The following is a 24,475-nucleotide window of genomic DNA, read 5'->3' as shown; positions in this document are numbered from 1 at the left end:
CTGGTCGTAATCAGGATGATGAACGTCTTGATTAGTTACTGCCTTTTGTCTATCCTCTTGTCCTTCCTTCTTTGATGACCTTCTTCTTTTTTGATGAGTCCTTTTTTGCGTCTTGTAATACGTTATACTCTCCATGTCACAAAGCTCTTTCATTGATAGTAAAGACGATGATGATGATGATGATCTTCTTCTTTCTTCACTTCTTTCTTTGAATCTGTATACTCTTTGATCTTTTCCCACTTGAGCCTCTTCTATATAATCATCCTCCATTGATCTCTCTTCCTTTTTTATCTCTTCCTTTCTTATCTCTTCTTCAAAATCCGTGAGGCTGAATTTATAAACTCCGTCAGGTGATTGCTTATCCAAGCAAGCATTCAAAGCCATTAATCTCTTCTCTTCCTCTTCTTCTTTATCCACCTAAACACACACACAAGTCAAAAAAAAAAATTATGAAAAAAAAAAAAAAAAAAATCTAGTGATCAATAAAGAAGAAATATAACATTACCTGTTTGTCAGGTGTATATTCAAACCTGAATGCTTCTAAACGGTGACTAAACTCCATAGCTATTTCATCCAATCGTGATGATGATGGTGCTCTTCTGTCTTCTTCATTACTCTCTCTGAGTATTCTCTGAGCTTTTCCCACTTGAGCCTCTTCTATATAATCATCCTCCAATAATTTCTCTTCGTGTGGTGATTGCTTATCCGAACAACAATTCAAGTCCGAATCCATTGCTTTCTTCTCTTCCTTTTTATTCACCTAAAATACACATGCACACACAAGTCCAACAAAATTGAGATTCCAAGAAAAAACAATATCTAGTGATTTTTGATTATTACACCAATAACAAGTTAAATTATATTACCTGTTTATCAATCTCAGGTGTATATTGATGCTTCAATGCTTTTAAACTGTGAACTATTTCATCCAATAGAGTCTTTGCACCTTCCGATACCGAAGGTATCGAAAATATTTCTTTCATCTGTATTTTAAGGTTTGTGAATTGTTATCATTAATGCGGACAAAAAAAAAAGAAAAATAATAAAAAGAAAAAAAGAATGTAAAAAAGTTTGAGAAGGTTGAAACCTGGAGGTTAACAAGATTCCCAGGGCGGAGCTGAAGAGCAGTTGTTACATAGCTTTGACCGTAACGTTGAGAAAACAGCTCTTTAATGCTAACCAGTTCACGTAGTTCTTGTCCACAACTCGCGGAGGCAAATACAAGACTCGAAACTGCTTCGTTAATCTTGTCATTAGACAATTTTCTACACGTTTATTATCGAATAATATATTAGTGTTTTTGTATTTCAAGAAAAGTAGAACCAAGAGAGAAATCAATTAAAATACGTATATTATAGAATTATATTATATGTAACCTGTGTTTTTTCATGTAGGGGATGTGATGGATGATGAATTTAGTGAACCGAAGCAACAATTCGTATACGATAACCGAGTTTTTGACGAGGACGAGTTGTTCGGTTCGACGGAGAGCATGTTTGAAGTCATTGAATCGGATGAAGATAACGATGTCTGAACGTAGATCTCTTGATAATGCCTGCTTCTTGCTTATGAGTAGCTTAAGACGACATTGAAGCTGTTGCAACAACTGTTCGCATGTGGAAGCTGCTCGCCATCGACGAGAGAACATTGAATCAAACATGATGAATCTAAGTTTGTGTTGTACGTGGCAGCTACTGAAGGATGACGGGGATTTATAGAAACGATAAGAAAGTGGCCATGGCTGTTTTATTTCCCACTCCTTATTTAGTTAGGCTTTCATCACCGATTAGGACTAGAATTGATAATGTAATTAAAATTACAACTATATTTTTATTGTTTTTTTTAACAATAATTGATTCGATTTACAATAGAGAAAATCTGTAGATTTGTTTTAGCCAAATTATACATCTTTCTTTTGTATGTTACTAGATAAATTATACATCTTTCTTTTAATTTCAGGAAATATATGACTTGAAAAGAAAGGTAAATATAATTTGCTTGTTTTAGCCTGATTAAATTTCTGTTACCTAAATTGTAGGTTTGTAGATTTGTTTTAACCAAATTATACATCTTCCAGGAAATATATAATTTGATGTACTATAGCCTTATTATGGGCGGCGTTGACAATATCCATTCTATTATAGAAAAATGTATATAATTATAAAATAATTGTGATTATATTTTTTCTAAATAAATCTTTTATTTGGATAATTCAACCTGATCCTAAATCTAATATTATCTCTATGAAAGTAAAAAAAAAAAAAAAAAAATGGTTTCCTGTCCGTATCATCATTCCAAGAAAAATCTGGCTGACCACTTTAAATTTTAAAAACACATAAATAAATTAAACAAAAACAAAGCAAATAAAAGGCACAAGATTTAGATTTAGGATCAGGTTCAATTATCCAAATAAAATATTTAATTTAAAAAAATATAATCACAAGATTAAACAAAAACAAAAGCACAAGATTGAGCAAGAAAAATATAAGATTGAACAAAAACAAAGCAACCGCTTCCTATATTATCTGAAAACAATTCTTTTGTGCCTTGTGGAGTACTGTCATATCGATTTAATTTCTTGTTACCTAAGAAACCGCTTCCTTGATTCATAAAGAATTTGTTTTCAGTTCCAGATAACTAAACACTTCAATGGATTCTTTAAACATTAATCATTGAGTTCATAAGACTTCAAATTCAATAAGACATCATTGGGTTCATTGGATTACTCTCAATTTACCTCGGTCCAAGTGATACTCTAGAAGTAGGAAAGAAGCTTAATTCAATAGAATCTTTTGAATACATCTCTTGATTCCCTTGTTTCCTGCTGGCAATTTCAGAGTCCAAACACTCTTTTAGGTCCATCACAACATGTGTCATTATTGGTCGACGGTTTGAGGTAGGGTTTACACAAGCCAAAGCCAACTCCACAATCTTCCACACGCCGTTTGTATCGAATTCTCCCATCAGTTTCGAATCACTAATATTCCTTAATTATGTCCCCTTCCATGAGCATGAATCCAACCCATTCTGTAATATGCGCTTTCACCCGGTTTAAACCAATCACAGGCTGGTTTGTGATGATTTCTAATAAAACTACCCCAAAGCTATACACATCAGTCTTCTCACTTAGTAATTTTGCTCTATAGTACCTGAAAAAAAGATTAACTATAGATATTACATTTTATATTTTATTATAAGTAAGATAATTGATTGCCATGTATTCGTAAATCGAAGCCAAGTTATCTCCATCATCACAGTAACCCACAAGTCCCACCAAATTTCTGATTCACATGTTACCTCAGCTCTGAAATGTTTATAATCTTGATCAGCTGATGAATGAAAGAGAATTTTTACAGCTACTTAGTGTAACAAAAACACTCTTGGATTTTTACAACTATGCAACAAAAACACTCTTGGATATTCATATCAAAAAAAAAACAAAACCACTCTCTTGGATTTGGTTTTGAATTGTAATTAGCAATGACATTGAAACTCACTTCATATTGTCGACATATCAAACTTATGAGATGAAGAGCCTTCGACCTTATTTATTTCGTGACGAATCCATTCGACTTAGATAGTAACGATTTAGGTTATATGAGATTTGAGAACTCATAAGGTAGTAGTTTAGTTGGGCCTGTATTTGTTGATGTGAATGCATTGAGATTCTTTTTATTAGAAGTAGATATTCACATTTTCATTTAGGCTTTTTTATTTTATTTTTTATTTAATCTTCCATTTACGTTTTCTTTTTTGACATTATTGGGTGGCACACGTGTAAGTGATGATGAAATTCTTTTAACATTATTTTATTATACATTTTTCCAACATTATTATTTTCTTATACATTAACCACAACCAATAATTTAACAAAAGAAGTGTACCTCATATGTAGGTTAAATCCAGGATATAGGAAAAGAATGAATGATATAGATAAGATTTCTATAATCCATGATATAGATAAATTATCACATCACAAAAGTCATGCTTCTTGAACTTGGATTACAACACAAGACAACAAAACCAGTCGGATCGACGATATGGGATCATAACATCAATATACATATTTATCTTTCATGTTCTTGTAACACAATAATGAAACGGTTTGTTCAAGCGGTTTTTAATCCATACCTCTTAACCCTTTCATCAATCCATTCTCTCATATCTTTCAGCACAATCTCAGCGTTCTCGTCCGTCTCTCCTTGAATCAGCGAATGGTACATCCCTTCATAGATCTTCAATGTTTTATCAGCGCTCGATGCCTTTTCGTATAGTAGCTTCGAAGATGTAGGACATGTTACTCCATCCGAGGTTCCGTGCGCCGTAAACACCGGAATAGTTACACGCCCGAAATTATCCTGAACGTACTCGGTCTTCCTCAGTAACTCTCTCATTGTTCCCACTCTAGGCGGCCCTGTGTATCTGCAAAAGCAAAACATTATATTATTGTAAAGCTAATGATAATCGTAAACGGTTGCTTCCAAGAAGTAGTTTTATAGTACCTTCGCGGGTTAGCTGCGATGATCTTAAGCTTTTCGGGGTCCTTGACAGACATCCCAACCATTTTCTTATCGGGCATTGCGGCCCACGTATCAGCTAACCCAAAGAGGAGACCGTAAGCGAAAAGGTGAGGCTTGCTTGGTTTCATATCCTCAGGGATAACAAAGAGAGGAGCCGAGAAGATCAAACCGGTCCAAGTACCAGGCTCCGACTGAAAATACATGAGAATTGTCACAAGACCTCCCATAGACTCACCAAAGAGGAAAGCCGGAAGATCCTTATACGGATCACTACAACGAACATGCTTAAAGAAAGCCAACGATGCTCCTGCAACTTTATCCATATCACCTAAAGAACCACAAAACAAACACAATACTTAAATCTACCAAAACAGATTGATCAAAATGATTTCAAAACAGAGTTGTATATAGCTAGAGCGAACCCATGTAGCAGCGGATGCCATCAGAACGGCCATGACCGAGAATATCTGCGGCGAAAGCAGCGTAACCCCAACTACAAAAACGCATGCATATCTTCTGGAACATCCAGCCCGTATCGGATCCGTAGCCGTGGGACATATACACAGTCCCTTTGATCTTACCATCCAACGGTAAAAAGCTCTGAGTGAAGAGCTTGCCGTTGGGTGTTTCGAAGTATGATTTGGTGTTACGTACCCCTTGTGATGTGTAGTACTCTTCCTCCGGCATGTCTCCCCAAAAGTTCGGTGGCGGTGGCGGAGGAGTTGCCGGAGCTGAATTCATCGTTTTTATCGTTTTTTTTTTTGGTTTTTGTTTTGTTTTTATTTTGAGTTTGGTTTGTGGAGATGAGCTACTCATGAGTTTTGTACTTTGTATATATACAGCCTATTGAACAAAATTAACTAAAAGAAAAATATAATTTATTTATTTAGATCTTTTTTTTCTTCTTTTGGGGATAAAGTGTATTTTAAATAATGCTTTAATAGTATAATATCAGTGATCAAGTTTATGTAAGTAGTGTATAGAACAATGTTCTAAACATTAGCCGTTCAGAGTTAAGACAACCAAAACCACTTATATTTAACATTATACTTTAATCTACATTAACTAAATATTAAAGAAACACAATTGCAATAAACAAATATACAATTGGCGAATATAATATATCTATATTTTTTTTTTTGTTAAAGGATCTATATATATTTTATATGGAAGAAAATCTTCACTCTCTATATTTACTTCTATATAAATAGTCATATTCAAACTTTCAATCTATTTTATAGGAATCCTTTTTCAGTATATCTAAGAATTCAACAACAAAATTTCATGCATGAATTTGAATTCGTTATCATAAAGAATTATTTATTTATTTTTTAGACAAACTTTTTTTTTTGTTATTTATTTCGCAGTGTTGTTGATTTTTTTTTAACATAATAATAATTGAATGACTATATTTGTTATTACAAAAGAAAATTGTTCATCGTTGCGTAGGTGTTATCATCTTGTCATTATGAACTAAAAATAGGATGTGATTTAGATAACCAAGATATAGAATTGATAAGGACGTAATCGTTTTTCTCGCTTTCATTCTTCACCAACCGCGATTTTTTGGGGTTGGTGGTGGGGTCGTTCAGAGTTGGTGCAAGAGTTGGTGGAATCATCCTATTCGGTTCATGACAGATTAAGTCACTTTTTCACCAACCCCGGTTCGGTTCGTTCGTTTTCTTACCTACCCCGTCGGTCCGGTATAATTTAGCTATCTTCCGTATCCAGTCTTATTGAAAGAAGTGATGAATGGGCATTGCTTAAAAAACTAGACGGCCTCATTGTTGATATCGGCCCATTCATATAACAAGTCTCTTCTTAGTCAAAAACGAATATATTCATAATCTTATGACCAAAAAAAATCCAAAATGCATATTGTACTAACTTACAATTATATTTGCAATAATTGAGAATTTAAAAGTGTTTTTAGTAAAATGCAGCGGAAGCTGCAGAACAATCAAAGAGGAGGAACACAAAATCATGATGATTGATAGAAAGATAAATTAATTTGATACGCGTAAGGATATGTATAATGTAATTTATAAGAAGGGATGACTCAAATATTATACATTATTATGTAGTATCCTCGTATTGTATTGTATTGTATTGACATGCGACATTTGAAAACGTACATGAATCGGTGTGTACCATTTTATTCCCATTGTTGCCGCAGTAACATGCATGGGAACACCATTATTATAATTATTGACTTATTATTCTATTAGTAATAGTATATATATATTTTTTGTTATAATAAGAATTTTCGTTTACTTTTTGATATATAAAGATTCTTGTAATTATCTAGTCATAAACAATATCTTGAATTTGCTCTGCCAGATCATTGTTTCATACTTATTGCATCTCAATTATCTGTACACAGGACACATCCATAGTTTCTAGCTTAAAAAAAAAAAAAGCTTTTTCGTGTCTTACACTTAAAAAATTACAATAAATTTTTTTTTTGATGTTTCTTGTTTCTAAAAAACAAAAAATAGAAAAAATAACATTCAAGATTTAATAAATTACGACATCCCTATTTGTTTTTTTTTTTTTTTGAAATAGTATAAGCGAATTAAATTGACCTAAGGGGGAAACAAAGACAGAAGAAAATGGCTGGAAGAATATGCGAGTAAACCTAACGTTCACATGCTTCTATGTGTCACTCTTCCTCCAACACACTTTATCATTTCTTTGTCTTTGCTGTCTTTTGGTCCATTAATCATTTAATATTTCCCCACTCATTTAATTACTTTATCTTATACAACTCATTACTATATTTTATGTTCCAATTTTTTTTGTTAATAATACATCAAACCGTTACAAGTTAAAAATCTATCTATACATATTTTCCTAAAAAGCTATAACGTTTTGTTTGAATTTGAAAAGAGAGAGAGAATGGTGGTCAAGTTGCATTGATTTAGCCACCGCCGGATTTGGTTTGAGAAAAGGTCGGCCGGGATCATATAAATGGCGGCGTGGAAGTCGTGGATTGTGGCGGAGAAAGCACGGAGATGTGTACGGACAGTGTTCTTTGTGGCAGCAATGATGGCGTCTCTGTTAGCTTCGTCTTTGCCGGTTCTGATCACGGTGGCTGATGTGGTTGTTCCTTGTCTCATCGTCTCTAGCATCACGTGCCTCACTTGCCACTCCACTGCAGAACAACTTCGTCTATATAGTTTCAAGAGCTCTCTCATTGATGTACCACTCATCTCCTTCCTTAGATCTCTCGTCATTATCTGTACGTATTACTCCAAACACAAATGTTTTGATATATATATATATATATATATATATATATATATATATGTGGTTTCTTGATTTAATATTAAGCTTCCATATTGATGATGAAACAGGTCTGTATTGGGTTTGTGAAGACACAAGATTAGCTTATGGTATTTATCTTGAAACTGTGATGTTATCTTCCTTTGGAGGGATACTTCTTGTTTTGGTTAAAACTTGTGTTTTCACTGTGAATTCTCATCTTGAGGCTAAGGTCTACAACCTCAAGATCTCATGGGGAATGCCACTTTTGCTACTATCCTCTGCTGTTTTTGGTCTAGCTCATGTCGTGGTAGCTTATCGAACGAGCTGTGGAGCGAGAAGGAAGCTAATGTACCACAAAATTGACCAAGAAGCTGTAAAAATACTACTACTCTCTTGTTTTTTTCACTTGTTAGTTTGAGTTTTTTGTGGTTGGAGCTCAACTCTTTTCTCTATGGTGTATTTGCAGGTTCTCTCATGTAAATCTGGTTTCTCAGGTTACAAGAAGGCTCATCGTCAATCTTTCACTCGATCAAACTGCAAACTCTTAAACTATGCCGGTGAATTCAGACAAAACTCTTTCAGGGGAACATCTTTGGACAAAGAGGAGCTGCAACCAAGACTGCTTGCAAATGCAGACAGTTTATTCATCAAGATCCAAGGCTTAACTGTCCATTACAAGCAGTGTACTTCACAGTATATTCCTCCTCATACTCCCTCCGTTACCGTAAATGGTTCTGCAGTGGACATGAATGCGAGTAGGCTGAGAGTACTAGACAAGCAGATGTCAAACTTAACCTCCCATACTCAGAGCAGTCATTTGCATCGAAGCTACACTATTCAGCCTGATAGATCATCGTTATATGATCCTCTGTTAGCCAGTTACCAAACCACACCCATTAGCGTGTTTAATAAGGATGATATAAATCAAATGGATTCTATAGGTTTGGAGGGAAATGAAGATGTTGGTATAGTTCTAGTCCATGGATTTGGAGGTGGAGTCTTCTCATGGAGACATGTAATGGGAAATTTGTCTCATCAGCTTGGCTGCAGAGTTGTTGCATATGACCGGCCTGGTTGGGGATTGACCTCTAGGCTTATCCGGAAAGATTGGGAGAAGAGAAACCTAGCAAACCCTTATAACCTCGAAAGCCAGGTTGGTTTCTTTAAATATGTATAACAGTTGAATATGTTCTGTATACGTTGTGAAAGCTTCTTCATCTCCCATCTCTTTTGACATATTTGATTCACAGGTTGATCTACTACTTTCTTTTTGCTCCGAGATGGGATTTTCTTCGGTGGTACTCGTTGGCCACGACGATGGTGGGTTGCTTGCTCTCAAGGCCGCAGAAAAGATACAAGCATCTACCTTAAAATGCAATGTAAGAAACAGATCATTTAGAAGCTTATGACTTTGGTACGTTATTGCCCCTGACTATACCCTTGTTTGCTTACAGATCATAATCAAAGGGGTGGTTTTGATAAACGTTAGCTTATCAAGAGAAGTAGTTCCTGCTTTTGCAAGGATACTTCTTCATACTTCACTAAGGAAGAAGCACTTGGTCCGTCCTTTATTGCGAACCGAGATAACCCAATTGGTGAACCGACGTGCATGGTGTAACACCACCAAGCTAACCACTGATGTCACAATGCTCTACAAGGTAATAACTAAGTCTCACACTTTATAGCCATCCGTAAAGCTACCTTTACCTAATGCCTTTCTTGTGGGGTTAAACATTTCAGGCTCCTCTATGTTTAGAAGCTTGGGATGAAGCACTCAATGAGATAAGCAAGTTATCATATGAGATGATACTTTCACCTCAAAATGCATCAGCTCTGTTGAAATCCATGGGAGATCTTCCAATTCTAGTTGTTGCTGGGGCTGAAGATGCTCTTGTTCCTCTAAAATCCTCAAAAGCTTTGGCTTCGAAGCTCACCAATTCTGTAAGTTTAATATTCTCTCAACAAAGAATTTCATAACTTGGTTTTGCTATCCTGAATCTAAAGTCTTATCTATTTGTGTTTGTATGTGCGCACAGAGACTAGTAGAGATCTCTAGTTGCGGCCATCTGCCACATGAGGAGTGTCCTACAACACTTGTTTCCGCTCTCGGTTCCTTCATTTGCAGACTGATACCCAAACTACCAAACTCCTAAAACAACATAAAATAAAACCATACCAAGCCACAAAAAACCATCCCAAAGAAAAGAGTTTGATGAAACAACGTCTGCAAGATATCATCAATATCTCTCTACAGAAGAATATGACTTTTTCGTGGTTCATTCTTAAAGGATCAAAACTCCAACCAGAATTGCTACAAAGAACCTTACTTCGGATCCTTTTATCTGCACAAAAGTTGGAGCTATGGCATTCAACTAGGCCAAGTGTATATTATTATCAGCCCAACTTTCTCAAACACAACCTGTCTTTCTCTCATGAATAATGTATATATGATTCCTGTTCAGAGAAAATACAAATCCTTACCAATTAATCTGTCATGCCTTCTCTGGTGATGAACTGTTACTTTGATACAAACAAACCAGTCAGAAATGGTTTTTTAGAGAATCATTCGAATACATGTTTAAAGATAGATAAATCGACTCAAGAAGTCTCTAACACAAAAGGTACGCCGATTGAACAATAAAGCAAACCATCCTAAAAAGAGCTCTCTAGCGTCTTTATCAAACACGACTCTCGGAATTACTTAAGAAACAGAAAGGGGGAAAGCATGACAAATGCGGTAACTAAAAAAACATCATCTCTATTCCTTGGCGGATTTGTTGATGAGAGACTTGTGGATGTGAGGGATAACTCCACCACCAGCAATAGTTCCTTTGATGAGGGTATCAAGCTCTTCATCTCCACGAATCGCAAGCTGCAAGTGCCTTGGCGAGATACGTTTCACCTTGAGATCCTTGCTCGCGTTACCAGCCAACTCCAAAACCTCTGCAGTCAGATACTCCAGTATTGCTGCTGTGTAAACAGCTGCAGTTGCTCCAACCCTTCCATGAGCTGTTGACCTAGTCTTCAACAGACGATGCACCCTTCCCACCGGGAACTACACAAAGTAAACCAAAATTAGCCACAAAATGAGATTAAACTAAAATACTAACTGTAATGTCTATGAGAGCCACAAACATCAAACAGTATAATGAATTTACGAATGAGAAACCTCAAGAGCTTCAACAACAATACTGGTACAAGGAAACCACACATTGATGAACCAAATTAAGCTATTTGTTGCAGCTACGAGCTCAAAATGACCAAATCAGGGAGAATCAAAAGATCGGGGTCGATATCAACCACAAAAGCTCAACGAAGCAAATCTCCAACAGATTAGACAATAGAATACCAAATCTCGCATCTCAATGTCACTATTTCATAACTAAGGTATATCTAGCTCAGAGATTAATAGATTAATCGATCCAACACTTTCAAAACGCGATCTACTCATCGTTACCAGTTCGAATTCAAAGGAAACACACACTAATTACGGAGAAGAGAGAGTGATGGAATACCTGTAGACCAGCTCGAGAAGAACGAGTGATAGGTTTCTTCTTATCCTTATCCTTGTCGCTGCCGCTGGGTTTCCCCATAATCAAACCCTTAGCACCTTTCCCCGACATTTTCCCGCCAAAAGTCTCACAGTAAAAACGCTTCGCAGATAAGGAGATTTAGATCGCACCAGGATGAAGAAGAAGATGAAAGAGAGAGAGAGAGAGCTCGCGAAACAAAGTCGATTGATATTTCCCAAGAGAGAGAGAGAAAAAGAAGTCGGTTTATGTTGACCATTCTACCCTTCTCCCCCAAACCTAATTACACTCCACCACCGCGAAAACAAAAAGCCCAAGCCCAATGTAAAGTCAAGATGTATCGCAAATCACAGATTCGTCCCCATATTTTGCTTTATTTTTAAAAATAACCCCTGCAAAAAAACTAGATTCGATTCGATAGAGATAAGATTTTGTTTTTTTTCTCTGTATATTTTTTTCAAGTCTGATAAACAAAAACACAGCAAATCAAGAGACAAAGAGCTAAAGAAGACATATTATAAAGGCTTGTTTTTTATACGCTCTTAAGTATCAGATGGTTTCTCTGCGGTTTTCCCTTCTTTGTTGATGTGAAAGCCTTCAATCTTCTTTGAAACTTCATCCACGCTATGCTTCACTCTCCTCGAGCTTGTTTCGTTCTCTTCGGGGTTCGCAGGTGTTGTTTGCCAGATTCTGATGGTTCCGTCTTCAGATCCCGAAGCATAGGACACACCAGTGGGAGTAAACCTCACGCAATGTACTGGACCATGATGTCCCTTGTTGCATCCTATGTTTCAGAAAAAAGATGACAAAATCAGAAAAATGCCAAAACCAAGACCTCAAAGATCTATCAAGCTAACAGGATCAGAAACTCTAATCAAACTGAAGCTATCTGGAACTTAAACTTGGATGACGATTAACAAAGAAGCTACGACAAGATTATGGCCTACTTCTTAAACGCTAACTTTTTGAATATGATGGCATTAATGTTTTGAGAGTCACTCACCAATCTCCTCGCCAGTGTAGAAATCGAACACTCGGACCCACATATCCTCTCCACCAGCAACAAACTTTTCACCAGACTTTGGCTCCAGCGACGCAGATTCAATATTGCAGGGCATGTCATAGCTCTTCACCAGTCCAAAACTTGTGAAAATAAAAGAAGACAAAGATAAGAGTATGAGCAAAATGAAAAGGGTAATAAGCAAATATCTGATTCTTGTCTTCCTGGAATGATAACTTACTGATTTGCGTCCCAGAATTTAACTGTTGATCCATCAGCAGTAGTTATATACCGTCCATCTTGGCTCACTTCAGCACTGGTGACAGGAGACTTAGTTTCTAATGTCTGGACAATTTTCCCACTCCTCACATCCCATAACCTATATAAGATTACAATGAGAAGATAAGAGAAAGGAAACAAAAGATCTATCAAATTATGCCTTGTTTTATGCAGCAATGTGTTTGTGGCCATGTCTTGTTTGGTTCATACCTTACACCACCAATGTCAGTGCATGAACTTAGTATTGTTTGATCACTGTGAAGCCATGTGAGAGTTCTGATAGAACCAGGAGATTTGTCAACTTCTGTAGGAGGTGCATCCAACCGATTCATGTCAAAAACACGAAGAATTTTCTCAAATCCTCCTGTGAGCAACGATTTTGTATCCTAGTGAAAGAAAAATGTCGATCGATTAGTGACTAATGCATAAAAGCGGAACGATGAGGTGCCATCCACAAACAACAAATGTTTAATCTGGAATCAATTCCACTATCACATAATTAACCAAATCCTCAACGACTTCGACTTATATTCACTGCAGTAAATGCTAGACTAAGAGCTGTTACATAACAAGCCTGCCTAGAACCAATAATCGAAACCACAGAGATGTTATTAAGATGACTTGAAGTCGCATAATAGCAAGAAGGATTATAGTCAGTACATACATTCACCTAACTCCAATTCTTTATACCGTTAACATTTTACAAAACCTCAGTTAAGAAACTGAGAATAGCTACAGAGAGAGAGAGAGAGAGAGTAAATAAGTCAAACGAACCTCTGAAAAAGCGCATGCTCGAACAATATGCTTGTGCTCAAAAGAATGCAGCACATCCCCTGTTAAGGCATCCCAAAGTTTGCTGAAACAAAACAATATAACAAAAAATTTAGATGATTGGCCAACATATATATGTATGCTGTATATAGGAAAACAAATTAAGAAACGAAACACATACGCTGAAAAATCGGCTGAAGCAGATGCAGCACGTAATGCATTGTTATCCAGACAAGAACTCCAAACCGCACCTTTATGCCCTTCAAACGTACCAATCCAGTCTCCAGTTTCCCCATTCCTCAACATTGGATGTGAATCTAAACCATCAAACACACAAATATTATCACATACTCAAAACCCCATAAACCATCCTAGTAAGTTACTCAATTGGAATGAGTTTTTTTTCAACAATTCTCGTAAACTAAACTGACCCAAAATTAAAAAAAAAAATCCAATTTTTCAATTAAAAAAGGAGTATTACCTTTGCTGGCACTGATGAGGAAGAAACCATCAGGCGTAATAGGACTGTAGAACAAATCCACCACAGGTCTTGAATGGCCATGACAAACTTGTGGAATCGTCACCTTCTTCTTATCCATTTAATCCTAAACCCTAAATTGAGCGAACCCTTTTGAAATCAAAGTAAAGGTTTTTTTTCAATTCCGAGTAGCTGAAAACCTAAATTTTGTTTTTTGGGTAATTTCTACAAATATATTGGGAGAAAACAACAATCAGATCGATCTACACTTAATAGAAAATTTCTGAAGCTACAGTGTAGTAATGTTAATTCTGAAGATTCTACAGAACAAAAAAGAGAAAAAAAAGGAGGAAATTTGCAGAAGAAAGCGTAAGGATTGGGTGCTTTTTTTTTTTGATTTTGTACAAAGTAATGCAGAAAAAAAACAGTAGCCCAGTTTTAGGGATTTCTACATCGGGAAGGAGAAGACCAAAATAATAGTATATATAGATTTTTCTTTTAATTTAGGGTACTTTCCTGTATTTTTTTATGTTTTGCATAACCGCCCATGTATTTCTCTGCTTTACATATATGTCCTCTTTTTTTTTTTTCTTTTACAACATTTACATTTGTTCTCTTCATAGAAAAATTGCATTTTTTTTTTGTTTATTGTTAGAATCATTGGAGTTTAAAGTTACAAAAATATTAGAGTCAATCTGGTATTATGTATATATATATGGTAAGGGGCTGCTAACTGGAGAATAAAAGTTAGGTAATATTTTCGTAAATGTAAAATATGATGTCGTTGGATGAAATTATAAACTTTAAAATTACGCGGGAATAATTATACTACTTATTAAAAAATATTCTTTATTTATTTTGTTAATAAGAAACAAAGTATAATTATTTTGTGCTTTTTTATTTATTTATTGTAGAAACTTTTTTTTTGGTGATTTACATATGGACAAGATTACTAGCATTAAAGATTAAGACAAACAAAGAACATGCTAAAGAAATTACTACAATTAATTGAAAGTTGAAACATCAAGGCATTAGGACAAGATTACTAGCATTAAAGATTACAATTAGTGATTTATATATGGACAAGATTACTAGCATTAAACATTAAGACAAACAAAGAACATGCTAAAGAAATTACAATTAGTTGAAAGTTGAAACATCAAGGCATTAGGCATGTGGCTATATAATACTGCAAGTGAAGGGCTTGTTTGACAAACGATTGAAAGCTTAAAGGAGGAGTCTTTTATGTTGAAGAAGAGGGTACTAGCCTACTAGACCAACGTGAATAGTTTATATACAGTTTGGTACATGTAGAGTAGAGTGATAGACACCATGGGGGCATTTTAAGATCGATTTCTCTTGTATTCTCTAACTGATCTAGTGGATTCCAAGCAGAAGGTCCTTGACAAGACATATGTGGTGTCATATAGTAACAATAAACTTGATAAAATCATGTATGAGTGTGCATATCTTTCTCTCTTCTAACTTCATTTTCTCCGCTCTTTGTTTAAACACAAGTGTGTGGTAGCTTATACAAATTTAAATCTAAGTAACGGAAGTGGAAAATGTTCAAACTTTCGACAATCTGAAATTTAATACGTTGTTATGTGTAGAGTCATCCGTTGTAATCTTGTGTTCAATATAAAACTAAGATACAACCGGCTTAGCATGAAACCTTATGTTGTGGATATGATATGTTGTGGAGTATGAAATCACAAAATGTTGGCTTCTCCCACTTATTATACAAAATCATTTATTTTAATCTTCAACCCACACGAACTCACAAGTGGTTACAAACTTACAAAACATCATTTATTATACAAAATCAAAAGTTCATGCAAGTGGTTATGTCCCTAAAATAAAACAAGGCCAAATATTCAGTTTCTGAAGTACAATCAAAGATTCAAAGAGCTGATTAGTGACAATAAATGATGTCTAAACGAACAAGTGGGAGATCCAACGGTTGGCTACTAATAATCCAACGGTCAATGAGGAACCAGAATTTACAACAAACAACACATACTAACAAAGACCAAACACAATCCAACGGTTCTAATAAAAAAGGAGCACCGATAGAATATGGTCTGCATCCTATACGAAACACTGAGAATAAAATAAAACAAATAAAAGATTCCCATCTCCAGATCTGACCCGGATCCGTTTTTCAATCAATCTTCAACCCGGCCGGAGAGATCAGAAGCGAGACGAGATGCAATGGCGGAATGATACATAACATCGTGGAACGTGGAAGCTTCTGCTATTTTCCTCCTCAGCTGCTTAGCTTTCTCCTCCGTGAGACAACCGCGACGGAGCTTCTGAGTCTGACCCGACCCGGAGATATCTTTTTTATCCGGATTCGAATCCGAACTCACCGAAGAGCCTGAGCCGTCGATGTTGAGATATTCTGGATCGGGGGATAAACCGAAGAGAGGTGCCCACCAAGAAGCGGATTTCTTACGGTTCGAATCCGGGTTTTTTAAAGATCCGGATCCGGAACATGCTCGGATCGTGGTTAGAGCGGAGCAGGAGATAATCAAAGCCATGGAAAAGTGAAAAATGTAGTTTAGGGTTTCGAAATTTGTTTTCAAATTATACAAATTGGATTTGTTGCTACAATGAAGATGGAGGTGGTGGTACGTTTGAATTATAACGGAAAGACCAAGGGTATTATAGGAATTACAGAATTGTGCTTGTGCATGGAAGTTTACGGTGGACGTGTGAAGGACTAGATTGCGACCGTAATGAGATGGGATAAGTCTACACGCTTTGGAAATTGCAATATGTATTTTCTACGAAAGTAGAATTTTTATACTTCTTATTTTAAACGTGAAATTTCTACGACCGTTGATTATAGTTTATACAATTTTTGGATCTAAAAAAAATCTTTGGGTTTGAATGGTATTCAATATATATATCTACGGATGGATTTGTCCGCCCCAACCGCTACAACCATTCACAGTTTTATTTATATATACTGAGTTTCTGACAGTGATCGGTCGAGACAGACTACTGACAAAATCGTTTTGGGTTATTTTTTGTATATGATCTGCTAGAATGAGGTTTACACATGGCTATGGTACATTTGGCTATGTAGTATGTACAATACAAGTGTATAAACGGTCTAGCGAGAGATGTAATTGTGCACGGTGATAATATTATGGTGGACACGCGCGGATGCATTGGAATGTGACGAACCTTGGGGAATAGATAAGTCTAAACGCGTCGAGCGATTAATCTATCGGCCAACTTGCACAATGTCTTGTTCTGCACTTTTCTCAAGACAAATGTATTTATTTGTTTAAATGTCATAGAACCGTTTGTTTTATTAGTATTTCACAATACAATTTGGGTATTTTGAAATGGTGATAATGATAGCGGTCGGTCGCGGTTGGACGGATTAGTGTTCAACGGACAAAATAGTATTCCGCTAATAACATTTTCATTTAGGAGTTGCTCATAATATTTTGGTTTTTTACAAACATTCAAACAAGAAATTTAGGCCACGAGAAACTGTTATCCTGTCTCGAAAATAAGGTCTGGTGACGTTGGTCCATAAAATGTAAATGTTATTTACCATGTGAATCCTCACTAGTCGCAGAAAGAGAAGTTCCTCGTTATACGTAATACCGTAGGCACAAAGATTTGCTTTTGTATAACCACGTACTTGATCTTAAAAAATTAAGATTAGTCAGGAACATTTGGGATAATTTTTAATTACGATAAAGAGACGTACATACAGTCTCACAAATTATACAACGACTGGAACTAATTCAAACCCCTCTTTGATAATGCTAAGACTCTTAGCATGCCAAGAGGCCAAGCAAGCCAAACATTGGCTTGCAGCCGTGCATAATAAAATGGAAATTTCGGCCGTTTTCCACAAAAGTTTTACTTAGTCCAGTGGTTTAGTTGTATTAATATTGGCACTATTATTCAGGTTCAACTCCCATGAGTTGCAGTTAGGTTTTATTTTTTTCTTGGCTTTGGCTAAGAGCTCCGCCTTATGCGTAATACCGTAAGTACAACGATTAATTTGCCTTTGTAACCACATACTTGATCTAGGAAAACTTAAGACTAATCCGAAAATTTGGGAGATTTTGTTTTTACTACAAAGAGACGTATACAGTCTCACAAATTCACAATGCTCTCAATTTTGGTTACTTATTTACATCTTTAATGACATGCTACTGATATCAAACTATATCGCACTACTCAATAATATTTTTCTGAGATGTTATACTTGGCAAGAGTATTGAACAAGCACAATAAAAAGCTGCGTATACATTTTCATGACCTTATACATGGACCTATAGTTTTTTTTTTTTTTTTTTTTTTGGGCAACCATACATGGACCTATANACCTATAGTTAAGGTCGATTATTACAACACATAACTTTAACCAGTAAGAAAGCATACACAATAAATATAGTACAATATTTTATTACATTCGAGGTTTGGAATATGGAATATATTTGTATCTATGGCTTCAATTATTTTGCAATGAACTTAGAGAACCATTTTCCCGAAGCTTTTTCTTTGCGATCAGCAGGATTAGTGAAGTTGACCCAATTCATACCAAACAGGAGAGTGTAACCATTTCCGAATTCGTAGTTATCCATCAATGACCATGCAAAATACCCTGCTACGTTGCATCCATCCCTATAATATATTTAAAAGAATAGTTTTGATGTATTAACATTTATAATTCTCTAAAGAAAGTATATATCATATTAAAGATGAATTATAACTTACTCCATGGCACATTTGAGACAAGAAAGATGGCTGCAATGGTTTTGAATTCGTCCATTATCGGCAAGCGCAGTTGCAAGCGTTACGTTTCCAAGATCAAGATCAGCAACTCCTGAAATTTAACATAAGATTAATCATAAATACATTATATAGATTTTTCACTAAAACCTATTTGAATGTATGAAGCATGAAATGGTATAAATGGTATGCTCATACCGTTTTCGGTGATGTAGGTAAGTGGATTTTTGTAGTTGTCTTTGATGTAGTTTAGAATCTGGCGGAACCCTGGAGGATAATAGACGAAGCTAGGAGCCTATAGAGAAAATATTCAAATCAACGTTGTAATCTTTTGAATATGAAAACGATTTTAATGTCAGATACTTACCACAACACCAATAGGGACTCCATTGCGATAAACTGAAACCAGTTAAACGAATAATGTGTTTAGATAATTAATCTAAAAAACAAAAAATAGGAAAAATTGTTTTACATACATCCAAGAGTAACTCGTGGATCGGTTATGGCGCTAGGTTCTGTCGAAGGAGGTGCGTCGGTTGCATATTGTGTAACGTAATAGTTCAACCCTAGAAAATCAAGTGATCCTTTAACTAAAGCTGATTCTTGAGGTGTGAATTCTGGCAATCTATCTCCTACCATCTCTCTCATTATCTTTGGATATTCACCGTACACCAATGGATCCATGAACCTTCATATATGTAAGAAAAAATTGATACAAAAACAAATTATAACCAAATTAACCTTTCAATATGTGCGTGTGAGAGAGTTTTAATTGGGAATCATTTAATTGAAAATATATTTACCATCCAACGAAAAAATGGAATGCTCGTTTTGCAGCAGCCTTGTCGAGATTGCTATTTTCGTTTAGTGGGGCAAACCATCTCCCGATCAAGGTTGTTCCTATCTTACCACCTTGAAATTTCTGCATAAATATGTTATAATTACGGACCACAAATACACCACATATAATTATAAAACCTACGCCTAAAATAAATTATATATAAGATGTTTACAATGTATATAAAAAACTGTACCTGATATCTTTTGCGGTATAAAGATACAGCTTCCGCATGAGCTAGAAGTTGGTTATGTGCAACTATATAAGGTTCAGTTCCTGAATCTCCTCCAAATTCACAGCCAGTGCACCGTCCCGGTGGATACGATCCATCTCCATAACCTTTGGTTGCCAGAGAGAAAGGCTGATTTAAAGTGATCCAAAATTTGACTCTGTCTCCGAATCTTTGGAATAGAAGCTCCGCGTAGTTTTTGTAGTCCTCCCTATTCATGTATCAAACATAATAAATATTAGTCATATATAGATCGAAGCGATGTTTAGAAATAACAAGTTTAGAATAAAAATCCGTTCATGCACTTACACTATACGTGGGCTTAAGAAGCCTCCATATTCGTCTTCCAAAGTCTGGGGAACATCCCAGTGAAATATAGTCACATATGGTTCTACGCCTGTATTCATATAAGTTATTTTTTTTTTAATATCCAAAAAATAATAAATTGATTAAAAATGTATAATTTAGTTACTTCACTAGTAAAAACAGAGCCTATAGCCATGGAATATTCCGTGAATAAGGTCATATTTTCGTGGCTATATGATCCAACAGACACGGCATGACATGAAAAAATATCGTGTCTATACGATCGTGGACTAAAATATTTCGTGGCTGTTCGTGACGTTATAGCCACGATTTTGGCACGCGTGTTTCGTGACAATATTTGCCACGGAATAGCCAGACAGATTTTCGTGGTTTATTAGCCACGATTTTGGCACGCTTATTTCGTGAGAGTAATTGCCACGAAATGGTCAGGCATATTTTCGTGGTCAGTTAGCCACGATTATGGTCATGTCTTTTCAATGACTAAAGTGGACACGAACCACTTGTGTCTAAACAGTGCCATTTCCTAACCACGAACCATCGTGACATTGCCATTGTGACAAAATTACTATGTCACAAATATTTATGTGACTAATCGTGAATTGCAGATTCAATAAAATATTGAAACATTTACCCTAAAATTTCTAAATCTGAAACGTGAAATAGAAATTATAAAAACTGAAAACGTGAAATATAAAATCTAAAATACAATATCATATATTTCCAAAGTTTTACAAAAAGATCCAAGAGATTCCAAAAAACTTACAAAAGCCGATTAAGTCTTACAAAAGTTGCAAATATTTTGCAAAGCTAAAAGATAAACAATCAAGCAAAGTCAGCTTGTTGAGCTTGAGTCAAAGGTGGAGTCGAGGTCGAGGCAGTATTAGGCATTGTGGCATTCAGGGCAGTGGGATTACTAGGTGTTACAGCAGGAACAGAAGGTTGAGTATGATTAACCTGTTGGACAGTAGCAGAATTCACCCCAAGAGCATGTAGAATCACATTTAGTGAAGCTCGTGTTGCAGCCATCTCGTCCTTGAACTCACTCTTCAAGGCAACCATATCATCTTTGAGTGTTGTCATGTCAGCCTTGAGCGTTTCAACATTAGTGTTGACAGTTTCAGAGTTCTTTTCCAAGCCAGAGATACGCAAGTCTATGTCGAGATTGCGTTGAAGAGAAGCTGGGACAGTCTCAGAAGGATCGAAATCCCGGTATTGAACACTGCCTATTCCATAAATGCGTCCTTTGCTTGACTTACCCTGCTGTGAATTGGCATATAAAACATCCTCTGTTTTGGTCGACTTTTTCCTTTTCCATTGTTTGGATGGTATCTATCTTTACCACAAAACCGACAGCATAGAAGTGATCGATCCTCCTTCCAGAAGAGCATGCAGTTATCCTCACAAACATCAATTTTTTCAACAGGCAGCCCAAGTGATCTTGTCAACTTTTTTGCCTCGTAATATGATGCAGGAGCTGTATTTGGTTTGGGCAAAACATCTTTGATAGTCTGTGATATCTCATCAACACATGCCTCTACCATATTGTAATCGCTTTTTGCCTTCATCATACGTGAAGCAAGATATAGTTGAGAAATTCCTTCAGCACACCCATCGTAAAGAGGTTGATTGGCTGCTTCAAAAGCTTGGAAAACGCTATCATGGTATGGTTCTTCGTTGGTTGTTTCCATCAGATTCTCTTGTACATGGGCTGATGACACGTCTTGCCCCTCATTAATATTTGCATATGGATAATTCTCATCATTACCAGTCGTGAAATTTGTGTGTTGTTCATCCCACATTGCTTCTTCACCGGAAAAATGATTTGCTCTCGAGGATTCACCAGCATCATAGTAACATTCTCCATGGCTTGACCAAACATAGTAGTTTCCCTTAAATCCAACTCGAAAAAGATGGCTAGATACAGTTTTTGCATCTCTCTGCTTTCGATTTTTACACCGTGCACAAGGACACAATATAGTGCCTGACTCTTTGTAAGATGCTTGACTACAAGCAAACGCAAGAAAAACATCAATTCCCTCTAAAAACTCTTCTGATACACGATTTCTTGTTGGATCAATATGTCGATCCATCCATTCTCTACTTTGAAAATAACGAGACATTTGATATAGTGAGGACGAAAGAGAAAATGAGACATAAAAAGAAAAAAGAAATAAGAGAAGAGAAGATGAACTGAAACAATTGTCTGAAACCAAAAAAAAAACAATTTAGTCTCTGAAGAAATCGACTTTTTATTTTAAAGGGACACTAATGTATCCATGAAAGAGCAACGATTTCTTCAGTGGCTAAATCACAGACATGAATATAGTCACACTCTTCTGCCCGTGGAAAAAAATCGAATATATTCTCTGCTCCACTACGGAAATCAGACTTCGACTACGACGGAGGCTCTGTTTTTCAATTATTTGATTTGACTACTCCCCTAGCCACGAAAATTGTGTGGATATACTGTGGCTAAGTTCAGGCCCGTCTTTAAAATTTTTTGGCCCTACAATACAAATTTGTAGGCCTTTCTAACACTAAATTTTTTGTTTTTGTGTTTTTTATGGCTTTTTCGTTTAAAAGTTTTAACAAAAAAAACATTTTGGACATTAAGCTTTTGTCCCACTTGCCACCCATAGAAACGGGCCTGCTTATATTGTTACCAATTTATCACATTTTTACTTTATGACTTTGTTGTCACGAATTTAACGTGAATTTGCGTGGCTATATTAGTGATAGTCACTGCCGTGACTATGTCGTGACTCTTCTAGCCACGATTATACCACGTCATAGTCACGTTTTTAATCTTTTTTCATTTTCGTGATTTTATGTGACTGTTTCGTCACTATTTTGAAAAATGCCACGGAGTGACCGTGACGTTGAAGTGGCTATGCGATACATTTTTACTAGTGTTAAATTTCGAAATTACCATTTGCTTTCAACTGGTTAATGAGATTGTTGTAGTATGTTATCCCATTCTCGTCAATTCCCCCAATCAGACGTCCCTCTAAGATTAGTAAATAATCACAAAGTTCATTCATTGAATGTTTTAAATAGATGAAAACATGATGAAAAGAAGATTTGTTATTATATTTTACTTGGTAAAACCCTTGACCACGCTATTGAGAGTCGGTATGCTTGAACATTCATTCTTTTCAGTAGTTTGACATCATCCTGTTCAAGATTATATGAAAGTTGTAAAACTAAATTGAAATTACAAAATTGCACAAATATAATATATGTACATTCGTCATTGATAGCCTCAAACCTTATAGAGATCATATGAATCACAAGCAAGATCTCCTGAACTACGATCTGGAACTTTTTCTGTATATATATATAGCAAACCAAAATATCATGAGCCTGATCGCTCTTTTATATATTTATACGTTTTACTATCATACATCGAGGTGCATGTTGATAAATAATACGGTAAGTGATGTTTGTGATCACCTGGATATCTATGAGTGAAATAGTCCCATCCATTAAGTGCTCTATGTGCAGCACCTTCAATCTGGTAGAGCCAATTATGTTTGATATTGTTAAAAAAAAAGGGTATGACAAATGCCATCATGGCGAAGAGATATATATATGTATACCTGGTATGCAGAAGTAGCGGCACCAAAAGTGAAATTTTTGGGAAATCCAGTACGGTTGAATGCAACAGTTTTGTCGCAGTTGAAGGGTTCTTTGGCCTTGCATTCTGGATTGCAGAGTTTTTGGCTACTCGAAACAACCAAGAGAACGGCAAGAATGGCTAAAGAGTAGTAAGCTTTTGGAATTGCCATTTCTATTTTCTTTCTTTGCTTTGTTGATGGACCTGGTTATGTTTGTTTTTGATGATGATTAAACGATTAACTTGGAGGGGTTTAAATAGAAGGGTTTGAGTGCATGGGAACTTGCATGGAGATTCAAGTAAACTGGTTACGTACATTTTTGCATTGAATTTGATCCTCCATGCATGTTCTCCACCTCGCTGTCTTGTTTTCTTAATAAATAAAATTAGTCACTTTGAGTTTTACGACACCCATATATTACATGTCTGCGTGAGAATATATGTTCCTTAACCATAATTTATATTCAATATATTAATTCAATCAGTGTTATAACATTCATTCAAAAAGAGTTTTTAGTTGTTGTGAGGTTTAAGTTCCGTATCCCTTCTCATTTAGCGTACATTATGGTTGTTTATATTACTTGTGAAAGGAACAACCTTCGTTCCATAAGCAAAACATGACCTGTCTCATTAATAAGTATCGAATATTAATTTACGTATTTCTAAAAACCACATCAACCTACAATAATAGAAAACCACCTGACACCTGGAAACAAATATACAATCAACCTCGAGTTACGTCAACTAAATAATATATATTACTCACGATAAATTGTTATAAAACATGAACTTCTGGTGCAGGGAAGAATAAAGATAATTTTAGATTTTGTGTCATAATAACAAATAATATGAA

General features: G+C 35.7%; 6 protein-coding genes across 7 annotated transcripts; 1 reads left to right on the top strand and 5 right to left on the bottom strand.

Annotated features, from left to right (window-relative positions):
• Positions 3,911-5,343, bottom strand: LOC104758599 (caffeoylshikimate esterase). The gene is made up of 3 exons (XM_010481494.1): positions 4,943-5,343; positions 4,503-4,848; positions 3,911-4,422 (listed from the first exon to the last, which is right to left on the bottom strand). Exons 1-3 carry the CDS (start codon positions 5,334-5,336, stop codon positions 4,110-4,112), a joined length of 1,053 nt encoding a protein of 350 aa, XP_010479796.1. The 5' UTR covers positions 5,337-5,343; the 3' UTR covers positions 3,911-4,109.
• Positions 7,280-10,381, top strand: LOC104758597. Its single transcript, XM_010481491.2, has 7 exons — positions 7,280-7,761; positions 7,877-8,160; positions 8,254-8,940; positions 9,038-9,166; positions 9,242-9,445; positions 9,528-9,728; positions 9,824-10,381. Exons 1-7 carry the CDS (start codon positions 7,491-7,493, stop codon positions 9,938-9,940), a joined length of 1,893 nt encoding a protein of 630 aa, XP_010479793.1. The 5' UTR covers positions 7,280-7,490; the 3' UTR covers positions 9,941-10,381.
• Positions 10,295-11,555, bottom strand: LOC104758598 (probable histone H2A variant 3). The gene is made up of 2 exons (XM_010481493.1): positions 11,303-11,555; positions 10,295-10,842 (listed from the first exon to the last, which is right to left on the bottom strand). The coding sequence occupies exons 1-2, from the start codon at positions 11,408-11,410 to the stop codon at positions 10,546-10,548; spliced, it is 405 nt and encodes a 134-aa protein (XP_010479795.1). The 5' UTR covers positions 11,411-11,555; the 3' UTR covers positions 10,295-10,545.
• Positions 11,711-14,308, bottom strand: LOC104758596 (serine-threonine kinase receptor-associated protein-like). Its single transcript, XM_010481490.2, has 7 exons — positions 13,849-14,308; positions 13,549-13,684; positions 13,371-13,452; positions 12,807-12,982; positions 12,559-12,696; positions 12,321-12,460; positions 11,711-12,101 (listed from the first exon to the last, which is right to left on the bottom strand). Exons 1-7 carry the CDS (start codon positions 13,964-13,966, stop codon positions 11,860-11,862), a joined length of 1,032 nt encoding a protein of 343 aa, XP_010479792.1. The 5' UTR covers positions 13,967-14,308; the 3' UTR covers positions 11,711-11,859.
• LOC104758595 lies at positions 15,678-16,626 on the bottom strand. Its single transcript, XM_010481489.2, has one exon. The coding sequence runs from the start codon at positions 16,386-16,388 to the stop codon at positions 16,014-16,016; it is 375 nt and encodes a 124-aa protein (XP_010479791.1). The 5' UTR covers positions 16,389-16,626; the 3' UTR covers positions 15,678-16,013.
• Positions 18,325-23,828, bottom strand: LOC104758594 (myrosinase 4-like). Of its 2 annotated transcripts, none has more exons than XM_010481486.1 (13): positions 23,606-23,828; positions 23,460-23,520; positions 23,275-23,333; positions 23,105-23,180; positions 22,936-23,013; positions 19,989-20,076; positions 19,647-19,890; positions 19,416-19,534; positions 19,089-19,300; positions 18,980-19,011; positions 18,811-18,907; positions 18,598-18,706; positions 18,325-18,504 (listed from the first exon to the last, which is right to left on the bottom strand). In XM_010481486.1, exons 1-13 carry the CDS (start codon positions 23,792-23,794, stop codon positions 18,336-18,338), a joined length of 1,533 nt encoding a protein of 510 aa, XP_010479788.1. In that variant the 5' UTR covers positions 23,795-23,828; the 3' UTR covers positions 18,325-18,335. The 2 variants fall into 2 exon arrangements, with proteins under 2 accessions (XP_010479788.1, XP_010479790.1); XM_010481488.1 differs by having other exon boundaries at positions 18,983-19,011.

The sequence above is a fragment of the Camelina sativa genome, chromosome 17 (genome assembly GCF_000633955.1).
Source record: "Camelina sativa cultivar DH55 chromosome 17, Cs, whole genome shotgun sequence".
In the NCBI taxonomy this organism is placed as follows: domain Eukaryota; kingdom Viridiplantae; phylum Streptophyta; class Magnoliopsida; order Brassicales; family Brassicaceae; genus Camelina; species Camelina sativa.
The sequence above is the reverse complement of the archived record's forward strand: the minus strand, read 5'-3'. Positions and strand labels throughout refer to the sequence as shown.

Excerpts from the sequence above, each read along its gene's own strand:
- LOC104758599 (XM_010481494.1), bottom strand. The coding sequence starts at position 5,336 with ATGAGTAGCTCATCTCCACAAACCAAACTCAAAATAAAAACAAAACAA. Across the intron at positions 4,849-4,942 it reads TGGCATCCGCTGCTACATGG|GTGATATGGATAAAGTTGCA; the intron begins GTTCGCTCTAGC and ends GTGGTTCTTTAG. Across the intron at positions 4,423-4,502 it reads ATCGCAGCTAACCCGCGAAG|ATACACAGGGCCGCCTAGAG; the intron begins GTACTATAAAAC and ends TTGCTTTTGCAG.
- LOC104758597 (XM_010481491.2), top strand. The coding sequence starts at position 7,491 with ATGGCGGCGTGGAAGTCGTGGATTGTGGCGGAGAAAGCACGGAGATGT. Across the intron at positions 8,941-9,037 it reads CTTATAACCTCGAAAGCCAG|GTTGATCTACTACTTTCTTT; the intron begins GTTGGTTTCTTT and ends TTTGATTCACAG. Across the intron at positions 9,167-9,241 it reads CATCTACCTTAAAATGCAAT|ATCATAATCAAAGGGGTGGT; the intron begins GTAAGAAACAGA and ends GTTTGCTTACAG.
- LOC104758598 (XM_010481493.1), bottom strand. The coding sequence starts at position 11,410 with ATGTCGGGGAAAGGTGCTAAGGGTTTGATTATGGGGAAACCCAGCGGC. Across the intron at positions 10,843-11,302 it reads CTTCTCGAGCTGGTCTACAG|TTCCCGGTGGGAAGGGTGCA; the intron begins GTATTCCATCAC and ends TACTTTGTGTAG.
- LOC104758596 (XM_010481490.2), bottom strand. The coding sequence starts at position 13,966 with ATGGATAAGAAGAAGGTGACGATTCCACAAGTTTGTCATGGCCATTCA. Across the intron at positions 12,983-13,370 it reads GAGCATGCGCTTTTTCAGAG|GATACAAAATCGTTGCTCAC; the intron begins GTTCGTTTGACT and ends TTCTTTCACTAG. Across the intron at positions 12,697-12,806 it reads ACTGACATTGGTGGTGTAAG|GTTATGGGATGTGAGGAGTG; the intron begins GTATGAACCAAA and ends AATCTTATATAG.
- LOC104758595 (XM_010481489.2), bottom strand. The coding sequence starts at position 16,388 with ATGGCTTTGATTATCTCCTGCTCCGCTCTAACCACGATCCGAGCATGT.
- LOC104758594 (XM_010481486.1), bottom strand. The coding sequence starts at position 23,794 with ATGGCAATTCCAAAAGCTTACTACTCTTTAGCCATTCTTGCCGTTCTC. Across the intron at positions 18,908-18,979 it reads GAGTCCCTATTGGTGTTGTG|GCTCCTAGCTTCGTCTATTA; the intron begins GTAAGTATCTGA and ends TTTTCTCTATAG. Across the intron at positions 18,707-18,810 it reads TACCTACATCACCGAAAACG|GAGTTGCTGATCTTGATCTT; the intron begins GTATGAGCATAC and ends GTTAAATTTCAG.